Genomic DNA, 12,694 nt, shown 5'->3' with positions numbered 1-12,694 from the left:
ATTAGTCCAAAGGACTAATGGACCACAGCTACCAAGGCCTCCACCAGACTGAGGCCAGTATAGCTAGATGGTGCCTGGCTACCACCACTGACTGCTCTGACCAGTATCAGAACAGAGGGTTCTGGACAGAGCTGGAGGAGGATGTAGAACAAAATTCTAACACACACAAAAAAGACCAGATTTACTGGCCTGAAAGAGACTGCAGAAACTCCGAGAGTATGGCCCCCAGACACCCTTTTAGCTCAGTGGTGAAGTCACTTCCGAGGTTCACCATTCAGCCTAGGATTGGACAGCTCCATAAAACAAAATGGGATTAATGAGGCACAGCAGTCCAGGGACAAGGAATACATGGCAGAAGGGGACAGGAAAGCTGGTGATAGGGAACCCAAGGTTGAGTAAGGAGAGTGTTGACATGTAGTGGGGTTGTTAACCATTGTCATAGGGCAATCTGTGTACTGTTTAATGAGAAACTATTTTGTCTGTAAACCTTCATCTAAAGTGAGAATAGCAGCACAACTGGAAGAATGAAATCAATGTCACTGAACTGTGCATATAGCAATTTTTGAAATGGTGTATCTTTGGCTCTGTATATTTTCACCAAAAAAAAAAAAAAAAAGAGGTTGAGAAGGGAGAGGGTTGACATGTCGTGGGGTTGTTAACCAGTGTCATAAAACAATATGTGCACTGACTGTTTAATGAGAAACTATTTGTTCTGTAAACCTTCACCTAAAGTACAAAAAAAGAAAAGAACATCTCAAGATCTACCCTGAAGTACAAAGCTGTCAGTGATAGGGTAGTATCCAAACACCTACAAGGAAGACCAGTTAATACAACTGTTTTTCAAATTTATGCACCAACTACAAAGACCAAAGATTAAGAAATTGAATATTTTTATCAACTTCTTCAGTCTAAAATTTATCAAATATGCAATCAAGATGCATTGATAATTACTGGTGAGTGGAATGCAAAAGTTGGAAGCAAAGAAGAAGGATTGGTAGTTGGAAAATATGGCATTGGTGATAGAAATGATGCCAGAGATTGCATGATAGAATTTTGCAAGACCAAGGACTTCATTGCAAATACCATTTTTCAACACCATAAAAAGGGACTATACCTGTGGACTTCAATGGGTGGAGTTCAAAGGAATCAAAATGACTACATCTGTGGAAAGAGACGATGGAGAAGCTCAGTATCATCAGTCAGAGCAACACCAGAGGCCAGCTTCGGAAGAGACCATCAATTGCTGATGTGCAAGTTCAAGTCGAAGCTGAGAAAAATTAAAACAAGTCCATGACAGCAAAGTATGACCTTGAGTATAAAATAAAAACAAACCAAACCCGTTGCTGTCAAGTCGATTCTGATGCATAGCGACCCTATAGTACAGGGTAGAACTGCCCCATAGGGTGTACAGGAGCAGCTGGTGGATTTGAGCTTTTGGTTAGCAGCTGAGCTGTTAAGCAGTGCACCACCAGGGCTCTTCCTTGAGTATATCCCACCTGAATTTGGAGACCATCTCAAGAATAAATTTGATGCCTTGAACACTAATGACAGAAGACCAGACAGGTTGTGGAATGACTTCAAGGACAACCTACATGAAGGAAAAGAAAGGTCATTAAAAAAAAGAAAAGACCAAAATGGATGTCAGAAGAGACTCTGAAACTTTCTCTTGAATGTGGAGCAGCTAAATCGAACGGAAGAATTGATGAAATACAAGACCTGAACAGAAGATTTCAAAGGGCAGCTGGAGAAGACAAAGTAAAGTATTATAACAAAATGTGCAAAGACCTGGAGTTAGAAAACCAAAAGGGAAGAAAATGCTTGGCCTTTCTCAAGCTGAAAGAACTGAAGAAAAAAATTTAGGCCTTGAGTTGCAACATTGAAGGATTCTATGGGCAAACTATGGAGGGAAGCAGGAAGCATCAAAAGAAGATGGAAGGAGAACACAGAATCACTACACCAAAATGAATTGGTAGATGTTCAATAATTTCAGGAGGAAGCATATGATCAAGAACTGATGGTACTGAAGGAAGAAGTCCAAGCTGCACTGAAGGCACTGGTGAAAAACAAAGCTCCAGGAATTGATGGAATACCAATTGAGATGTTTTGACAAACGGATGCAGCAGTGAAGGTGCTCACTTGTCTATGCCAAGAAATTTGGAAGACAACTACCTGGCCGACCTACTGGAAGAGATCCATATTTTTGCCCATTCCAAGGAGAGGTGATCCAATAGAATGAGAAAATTATCAAACAATATCATTAACATCACAGGCAAGTAAAATTTTGCTGAAGATAATTCAAAACTTGTTGCAGCTGTACATCCACAGGGAAATACCAGAAATTCAAGCTGAATTCAGAAGATGTGGAATGAAGGATATAATTGCTAACATCAGATGGTTCTTGGCTGAAAGCAGAGAATACCAGAAAGATGTTTACCTGTGTTTTACTAACTACGTAAAGGAATTTGACTGTGTGGATCATAACAAATTACGGATAACTTTGGGAATAGAAATTTCAGAACACTTCATTGTGCTCATGGGAAACTTGTACACAGACAAAGAGGCAGTCATTCAAAAAGAACAAGGGGATAATGCATGCTTTAAAATCAGGAATGGTGTGTGTCAGGGCTGTAGCCTTTCACCATACTTATTCAATCCGTATCCTGAGCAAATAATCTGAGAAACCAGACTATATAAAGAAGAGTGCAGCATCAGGATTGGAGGAAGACTCATTAACAACTTGTGATATACAGATGACACCACCTTTCTTGCTGAAAATGAAGAAGACTTGAAGCACTTACTGATCAAGATCAATGACTACTGCCTTCAGTATGGATTTCACCTCAACATAAGAAAACAAAAATCTTCACAACTGAACCAGTAAGCAACATCATGAGAAATGGAGAAAAGTTTGAAGTTGTCAAGGATTTCATTTTACTTGGCTCCACAATCAATGCCCATGGAAGTTTTAGTCAAGAAATCAAAAGATGTATTGCGTTGTGCGAATCTGCTGCAAAAGACCGCTTTAAAGTGTTAAAAAGCAAATATGTCACTTTGAGGACTAAGGTTTGCCTGACCCAAGCCATGATATTTTCAATTGCCTCATATGTATGCAAAAGCTGGATAATGGATAAGGAAGACCAAAGAAGAATTGACACCTTTGAATTATGGTGCTGGCAAAGAATATTGAATATACCATAGACTGCCAGAAGAATGAACAAATCTGTCTTGGAAGAAGTACAGTCAGAATGCTCCTTAGAAGCAAGAATGGAGAGACTTTGTCATTTGTATATTGGGCATGTTATCAGGAGGGAACAATCCCTGGAGGAGTTCATGCTTGATAAAGTAGAGGGCCAGGGAAAGAGAGGAAGACCCTCAATGAGATTAATTGATATAGTGTCTGCAATAATGGGCTCAAGCATAGCAACGATTGCATAGAATATGAAATACCAAACCTAAACCCATTGACAGCAAGTCAATTCTGACTCATAGCGACCTTATAGGACAGAGTAGAACTGCCCCACAGGGTTTACAAGGCTGTAATCTTTACGGAAGCAGACTGCCACATCTTTCTCCCATGAACAGCTGGTGGGTTCAAACTGCCAACCTTTCAGTTAGCAGCCAAGCGCTTAACCACTGCACCACCAGGGCTTCTAGGGTATGGAATAAAACAAACCAAACCCATTGCTATCAAGTCAATTCAGACTCATAGGGACCCTATAGGACACAGTACAACTACCCCATTAGAATTTCAAAGGAGCGGCTGGTGGATTCAAACTCCTGACCTTTTGGTTAGCCGCTGAGCTCTTAACCACCGTGCCTAATTTTAACATTTTAAAGACGGAAAACCTGAAGCTAAGAGGGATTAATGTAATTTCTCCGACTTCATAGAGTAAGTGGCAGAATAGAGTTTCAACTCAGGCCAGCGTGATCTCAAAGCAGTTGCTATTAGCTTCCACTCTATTCAGTAGAGTGTCAAAGGGTGGAAGGAAGGCTGGCTTGTACAGGTTCTGCAAAGCCAGTCATTAAATATTCAGGGTTTTTTCGAACCAGTTGTTAAAACATTGTACACTTAATGAGCTATGGTGGGAATAGTAACACCACCCGTTGTCGTTGTCGTTGAGTAGCGACCCTACAGGATGGAGTAGATTGTCCCATACGGTTTCCAAGGAATAGCTGGTGTATTAGAACTACTGACCTTTTGGTTAGCAGCCGTAGCTCTTAACCATTGTGCCACCAGGGCTCCTTTAACACCACAGAAATCCGTAAATGCTAAAATCAGGGCTTACCTCCCACTCACCTCCCTCTCCCACAGCAGACAGTTTACCAGCACACCACTGCCTTTACTGCCAAAGTTTTGTCAGTGTTTATTTCCATATTAAGTTACAGATATAAGTATTAGACCTAAATATTTTATCATATACCAAGTATTGCCTATAAATTGGCAACCATTAAGAAATGTATCATTATTTGTTATTGAATTAAATATGTTAATTTTATTGTCATATTAGAATACCTAACAATTTTTTATAGAGAATAATGTGTGAAATGATGAATTCTCTCTCATTTTCAGTGATGGTGGAAAGTGGAAATATAATTTCTTATGTGGCTTACATTAATTCTGGATATTGTAACATTTATAAAAGTATTATAGGACTTGTGAAACTACCACCTAATAAAGTGGTAAGTTTTATACTTGCATATTCTCTTCAATCGGTTAATTTACTTAAATGGATTAAGGATATTGAACATATTTTCATATGTTTGCAGAGTATTCATTTATTTTCATTTGTGAAATTTCTGTTCAAATGTTCTACCCATTTCTAATTGGACTCCTTATCTTTTTTCAATCGAGTTGTAAGATACAGAAATGACCAAAAAGTATATTAAAAGATGCTTAACATCCTTAGTCATCAGAGAAATCAGAGTTATCAGAGAAATCACAGCAGGGTACCACTATAAGCACATCAGTTTGGCTAAAATTAAAAACAGTGGCAATATGAAGGGTTGACAAGAAAGTAGAGCAACTGGAACTCTCATAGATTGCTGGTGGGAATATAAAATGTTACAATCTCTTTGGAAAATAGTTTATAAGTTTCTTGTAAAGTTAAATATACGTTTACCAGATGACCCAGCCATTCCACTCTACGTATTTACTCAAGAGAATTGAAAATATATGTCTACAAAATACTCACATAAAACTTCATAACCAAAAACTAGAAGTAATCCAGTTGTTGTCACTGGCAGTTGAATGCATAGAAACATTGCAAAAGTTTGATACAATAGAACGCCACACATCAATAAAAAAAATAAAAGTAATGAAACATGCAAGCATATGAATGAATCTGAAAAGAATTAGATTGGGCAAAAAAGTCAGACCCCAAAGAATGCATTCTATATGATTCCATTTTTACAAAGTTCTAGAAAAGGGAAAAAAATGTATAGTGATAAAATCAGATGTTTTTGTCAGGTGCAGTGGGTACACTGGCCACTGACTACAAAGGATGATGGATATGTTCCATAGCTGATTGGGATGTCAGTTGCATGGGTGTCATCAAAATTCATTAGACTATAACACGAGTGCATTTTATTTATGTAAACTATAGCTTAATAGATTTGTTTTTTTTTAAAAAAAGGAGTTACAAATTCATTTCTGAGGATCTCTGACTCATGTCACCTGTAAATACTGATATGAGGATGTATTTCCACAATATAAACTATATAAAAATATGTACATATTAATATGCTGCAAAGTCACATAGAGTATGAACACATTTTTCTTTATATGTAGAAGCTTATTGAATTTCAAACCCTTGTTGCTGTCATATTTTCTTCTTTCCTTAGACACTGTCATGTTGTTGTGTCAAGTTGATTCTGACTCATGGTGACTCCATGTGCTACAGACTAGAGCTGCTCCATAGGGTTTTCAAGGCTATGACCTTCTGGAAACAGATTGCCAGTCCTGTCTTTCAAGGCACCTCTTGGTGGGTTCAAACCACCAACATTTGGCTACTAGTTGAGCGCTTAACTATTTGCACCACCCAGGAACTTCTATACTGCCATAATATTAGCATATTTATTGTTTCACTAACTTTATTATCTGGACCCAGTTTTGTATTAATTGGAAAAATTAAGGAAATAAATACTTTGACACATCAGTTTGCTGAAGTTCATGGAAAACTACTAGGAACTTTTTTTTTGGTAGGAGCCACAAGTTCAATTCTATTCTTTAAATTTGTGTTCAGATATTAAAAAAGCATACCATTTTCCAATAAGAAAGCAACTCCTTTCTCTATACATGTGTTATTTTCCCTCAATTCATTTCATTGCTTGGCGAGGAGCAATGTTATTTAAAATAGTAGCAATTATTAGGTTTGAGGGAACTGCTTAGCTACATTATCATTCCTCTACTACCGTGTGCAGGAACAAATAGAAGCATTTCCAGTGTTCTGAGAACATTTGAGTCTGACTAGAAGAGTAGTGTCCTGCAGCCCTACTGAGTCTAGGATTTAGGAAAGCATTTGAATAGTTTTGGAAGACCTCATCTTTTTCCCTTTCTTATTCCTGACTCCAAGGGTTCATTCTCACCGACCAGAACTGTTTGGGAGAACGGGTGTTCCTCATATATTCTCCTTCCTCTGGTAGGCAGATATTGTACAAACTCAAAACTTCTTTGTCACCTACTGTATCAGGTCTCCTTTAGACAAACTTGGAACTAATCGTCTGTGGTTGGTCAGACACTCTTCAACAGAATTCAATTTAATATAAAAACTTAGTTGAATTCTGCTGTACTAGTCACATGCAACCTAAAGATTTGCCATTTATATAAGGGGTAACACTTTAAGTGAGATATTAGACTTTGACTCCAGGATATTTAGAAAAGCCCTCTACCTCTTCTTAGTTCCTGTCACCCTCCTACCCTGATGACTACACTCTGTGTTTTATATCTCTCTACTCACCAACTCATCCCTGTTTCTATCTGATGTATTTCCAATAAAAGATAACTTGAGGTCTAAGTTTTTCTCCAGAAAGATCCATACTGAAAGTCATTTAAGCCCATCTCCACAAGATCCCTAATTTGGACCGAAATTGCTATTTCCCTTAGTCAAACTCGCTTTCCTTATGTTTCTGTTTTGTTTAAATGGGAGAGTGAGGGGATGATTCTTCCTCTTGCAGATAATCCCATCAATTCTGTCCCTGGCATTCTCTGTTTCTGTTCTTTCTTCCTGGTTAGCCCAATAAGTGTGCCTTGCAGTTGGGGCCCAGGTAACAAATGATACTTCCCAGAACATACAAAGCTAAGCTATGTTTACAAAACATTATCCTAGGACCTTGAAAAATGAGATGAGTTCAATATTTCCTAAACATCTTGGTGAATTAAATTAATTTGCAGGTCACTAAATGACTATGCTTTCAATTACCTAATTTATACCGAAGTTGTCTATCAATTAACTATTGTTCTAGTTGAAACACATATCTAATGTTTTCTCTGATTTTAATGAAATTACTAATTTATTTTAAATATCAGGAGTTAAAATGATTTAGGAACACTGAGCTTCTGATAATATCAGCACATTTATTCATTATAATAAAGCAGTTGCATAAAACATAAATTTTCTGTATCTCTTACAGAAAAAAATTCGAAAACTTGTTTATATGGGTAAATTGAAGGAGAAGGAATCCTTTGGTGAGATTAGTATTCTTCTTGGAGTTCCTTTCACATGCACAGTCATTACTGGAACAGAGGTTGAGGTGGCAATCATTGAAGATACAGACCTATTTGGTAAATACAAATGTCTTCTATTTTAACTATTAGATCATTTTACTGGATGAATTTTTGACAAGAGTAGATGTATCTCACAGACAAATCAGGACACACAAATGAGTGTGTGTGTGTATACATTTACATGTATGTGTATCCTTTGTATATGGTAAAACATTTAACTATAATAATTGAAGTTATTTATGGAGACAACGTATCTATATTATATAGGTAACCCACTTTCTAACTACCTCTTCTGCCTAATTTAATTGTCCTATTAAAATATTAGCAATATTTTAAAAAGCTTTGATTTGAAATTACTTAAACCTCTGCTAATTCCTAAGTTATCTTTAATAGCATCACTCTCTTCTTTTCTGGGACATCTACTGGTTTTTCATCTCTAAGGTTATTCCTTCCATCTTTTTGGTTCAGGTCAAGTGTACTATCCTCCAGTGTACAATCTAGATCAAGCATATTTGAAGATCTATGGCTTGTAATATTTATTCTTTATCTGTAATTTTGGAGATGGCACAATGGTTAAGAGCTCAGCTGCTAACCAAAAGGTCGACAGTTCGAATCCACCAGCCACTCCTTGGAAACCCTGTGGGGCAGTTCTGCTCTGCCTTATAGGGTCACTATGAATTGGAATCAACTCGATGGCAACGAGTTTGGTTTTTGGTTTAATAATAGTAAAAGAATAATCACACAATTACCTGTGTTTGGGCCTCCAAATATTATAAATACTCAAATAGGATGTACAATTGAGTAGGAAGGATATGAAGGATAAATGGATAGAATTTACTAAGTCATAGCATAATAGGATAGTAAAGAAAATCATAGCTTTATATAGAATAAAGGTGGGAATGCCAAATGTTGAATAAAGGATTAAAGAGGAGAAATTAGTAGAAATCAAAGGAGGTGAGGGACTCACTTTAAATAAACTAATCTGGAAAGATGTTTTTGATTATCCATGTATGATTTGACTCATCTAAATTTCAAGGTTTTTGGATTTTTTTTTTTTTTTGGTCTGTTAGTGTATGAGTACCCCATACCTGCTTAACTATTCAAAAATGAAAAGAAGTCCAAATTTACATACCCATTTTTTAAAAATTATGAATTGAAATGTTGTTAGTTGCTGTCCAGTTGATTCTGACTCATGGCAACCCCATGTGTGCAGAGTAGAACTACTCCACAGAGTTTTCAAGGCTGATGATCTTTCGGGAGCAGATCACCAGGCCTGTATTCCCAGACACCTCTGGGTGGGTTCCATCTGCCAACCTTTCAGCTAGCAGTAGAGCACTTAACCATTTGTAGCATCCAGGGACTTCTAAATTTGAAATAACATTTGTTAATTGTTTTTTTCTTCTGTGGCATTCAAATACAAAACTCCTCAAGGTGCATATCACTTAAAAATAATTATTAACCACCAGTTAATATTACAATATTTTCACTTCATATAGGCCAGGTTTTTCTTTTCCTGTACTAATTATTTTAACTGGTGCAAGGCAAATACACTGTGGACTCTTTTATGTAAATCAACATTTCTCACATGAAAGTACATCTTTGAAGCATGTATGAGAATCTTCTTTGCCATCTGGCAGCCTAAAATTCAAATAGATAGTATAGTGTATGATTTAGTTGTGTTTGTGTGTGTGCTAGTCATATTTTAAATTTTATTCTACATTTAGTTCATTTTAAGACTAATGTTATAAAACTACTGACATGTTGTTTGCTTAGTTAAAATTTCCTTGAACACAAAGTACAATATTGTGTGCTGGTTTTGTCACAACTTATAAGAACATGAAATATTGTATTTAATTTTAAACAGTCTTTTTATTTCTATAGTCTAAATATTTTATATTTTATTCCAAGAGAGTTAAAAAATGCATTTATAAAAGCTAAGTAATTATAATGAGAAAAATAATGGTTACTTCTTCCGAAAGGATCTTTTCACACATGAAGAATGATAATCCTTAATCTACATTTTCATATTACTTCATTTTGTCTCCATCTATTCCATTGCTTTCATCATCTGAAATATTGATTCATTGCTACGATAGCATAGGACAGGACACAAGAGAAAATAAAATGAGCTTTAAAAGATATCAAGTTGAAGATAAATGAAAATGTTATACTAGACAATAACCACGAGCAAAAACCTTGATTTGTCATCTTCCTACCAAGAGTAACTAATACTGCATTCGTTATTAGGAAAAATTGTTTAAATTTAAGGTGATCTATTAAAAAATAAAACAAATATGTTCCAACAGAGACCTCAAGTCATATGTTGATTATGTTGCCAGCATTTATCAAAGATTATTAAATATAGTAATTTTTAAAAAAATTTAAATTACTTGAAAAAGTATATTAAAGTTGATGTCTTTCCCAAAATATACAGGTCATATTCACTATTTGCTCCCATATAAATCATGTTAAAGAGCCAGTACCACTTAAATGAGTCAGTTAATCAATAATTATTTAGTAAATACCCAGAGTGAGCAAGTAATTCACTCTCTATACTTGGGGATGGATAGAATTGCATAAAAAAAATTAAACATGTGTAACACTTAGTTTTGCAATATTTAAAAGGATTTGAGGAATGATATTTTTGTTGACTTACGTTATTAACTTTTGGAAGATGGAAATATATATTTTAATCTAAGTGCTGATCAGACATTATAGCATCTAAATAAAAATGAGAATATAGTTACTATTAAGTTTAAGCAAATATAAATTTACTCTGTTTCATGTAATGACACAGGGAATATAGTTTATCTGATTATTATTTTATGAAAGTAATACGTTTTTGTACAGTTGCTGAATTTATACCTCAAATCATTCAGATTAAAGATAAAGCAAACCAACAAAACTACTTTAATTTTACCGATATTTGAAATTCTTGTCCCACCATTAAAACAAATGTAACACTTTTGTAATGAGACAGAATTGCTTTATATTTAAAAAATGAATTGCCACAGTTATTTATTGTGTCTCATTCAACCATGCATAACTGAAAATACAAAACAGACGAGCTACGGATTTAAATTTTCTTTCTGAAAAGGAAAATTCGAAGGTAACATTGGAACAAACTATCCAATAGTTGGTGTGTGTGTGTGTGTGTGTGTGTGTCTGTTGGTTTGTTTTAACAGGGAGAATGTCCAAAGACTTTTATCTCTGGTAATGCTTCCCTTGATCAAAAGCCTAGGATACCAAATTTTTCACTGTAGGAGGAATGTGCCTATAAAGACGTCTGTGAGGGGTTTCAGGGACAATGAGTATATTCTTATCAAGAAGATCTACTTTCCAACAAGGAGTTTTTCCTTGGTGCAGAGGCAGGCTATAACCAGGTGTGTCCTTGGTGACAATGCTAATCAGAAGAGCTTTAACTCTTGAACAATTTGCCACAGGAAATAACGCTTCCCCACTCTCCCTCCCTGTCTCCCTCCCTTTTTTTTTTTTTTTTTTTTTTTGCTTGTAGTAGAAATTTTGGTATAAAAATACACTTCCTAGTTAAAAATAAGATATGACACTTAAGATGTATTTTTATTCTCATATGATTCTTTTACCTCTTATTAATACACAGAGGTGTTAAGAGAAGAATATAAATTAAGTAAAATTTTTGTTTAATTTTATTGTTTTGGAAAAGCTTTGACTAAGTGAAAAAAATGTATATCATGTAACTGTTCCTCAGTATATTGTTTTATGCTATTAGGTATCTTATAGATATTTTGAAGGGATGTTTTGTTAATGACAGAACCAGCTAAACATTTTGAATATCTTGCTGACATTTTAAAGTAGTTCTTACTTGGGGAAATTAAGTTTACCTTATGAGTGTGTGTGTGTGTTAGTGTGTGTTTATGTATGTGTGTGTGTATTTGAAGAAAAGAGATAAATAAGAAAATAATGTTGAATTTCATATTCTGCATTATGTATTTAGCCACTCAATTTTGTTTTATAAAAACAAGTCAAATTTTTTTGTTTGATTTTTATTAAGCCATTTCAATTTATAGGCAAGTAAACATTTATTAATATAATTCCAAATTAAATGTTTAAATCTAGCAGGTGCTAAAATTTTTGGATGGCAGGGTTGATTTGGGCCCAGTATGAGAAAAGCAGCAGTGAGATGTCAATTACAGTATTCCCGTTTTCAGATTTACTGACATCTTACTTGATGGTATATTTGAAAGCACGTTACTCTACCATAAAATTTAATCCTTGGTAAATTATATATTTAGAGATTCAAAGGCTATATATTTGCCTTACCATCTATGTCCCTCAATGATAAAGTTTACTTGTGTGTAGGATTATTTGTTATTGATGACAGTAATCTGATACAATTTGATATATTTAGGTTAAAAAACATTAACATAATTTTCCCTGTTGTATAAAGATTTTAAAATTAATATAACTCCGGGTTTTGGATACTTCTATTAAAATAATAATAACAAATAATTATTGGATACTCACTCGATAAATAACCGGTTTGTTAAATAAGCACAATTCACAGGAAGAAGTTTACAAAACAACGTTATGTCTCCCATATCCTTTGACATTTGTTCAGTGAGACATTCTTTCCCTGCCCTTTCAAGCCTCAATCTAATGATTTTTTTTTTTTTAAATCATTTATAAGTCACAAAATGTCCTGTGACCACTTTTGGTGGCCAGATATTCTCAACTGAGATATTAATACAAGTAGTCTGCTAATAAGCAAGTATCCAAACATGATTTAAGATTGAAGGGCCTGCTACATGGTTGTATCAGATTTCTATTAACATAACAAATGAACATAAATTTAGCAGCTGAAAACAACACCCATCTATTATCTCACAGTTTTGTAGGTCAGATGTCCAGGTAGGTTTGACTGATTTTTCTTCTTAGGGTCTCACAAGGCTGAAATCAAAATGTTGGCTTGGCCAAGCTCTTATCTAGAGGCCG

General features: G+C 35.1%; 1 protein-coding gene across 1 annotated transcript in view; it reads left to right on the top strand.

The window, feature by feature from the left end:
- The window catches only part of CNBD1 (cyclic nucleotide binding domain containing 1), a 484,737-nt gene extending 476,481 nt beyond the window's left edge, over window positions 1-8,256 (top strand). Inside the window, exons 9-11 of the mRNA XM_004370829.1 lie at window positions 4,571-4,680; window positions 7,630-7,780; window positions 8,192-8,256. Coding sequence (XP_004370886.1) covers window positions 4,571-4,680; window positions 7,630-7,780; window positions 8,192-8,256 — 326 coding nt within the window. The remainder of the gene's footprint in view (window positions 1-4,570; window positions 4,681-7,629; window positions 7,781-8,191) is intronic.
- Window positions 8,257-12,694: the final 4,438 nt, after the last annotated feature.

The sequence above is a fragment of the Trichechus manatus genome, unplaced genomic scaffold (genome assembly GCF_000243295.1).
Source record: "Trichechus manatus latirostris isolate Lorelei unplaced genomic scaffold, TriManLat1.0 scaffold00009, whole genome shotgun sequence".
Taxonomy (NCBI): Eukaryota; Metazoa; Chordata; class Mammalia; order Sirenia; family Trichechidae; genus Trichechus; species Trichechus manatus.
The sequence above is the reverse complement of the archived record's forward strand: the minus strand, read 5'-3'. Positions and strand labels throughout refer to the sequence as shown.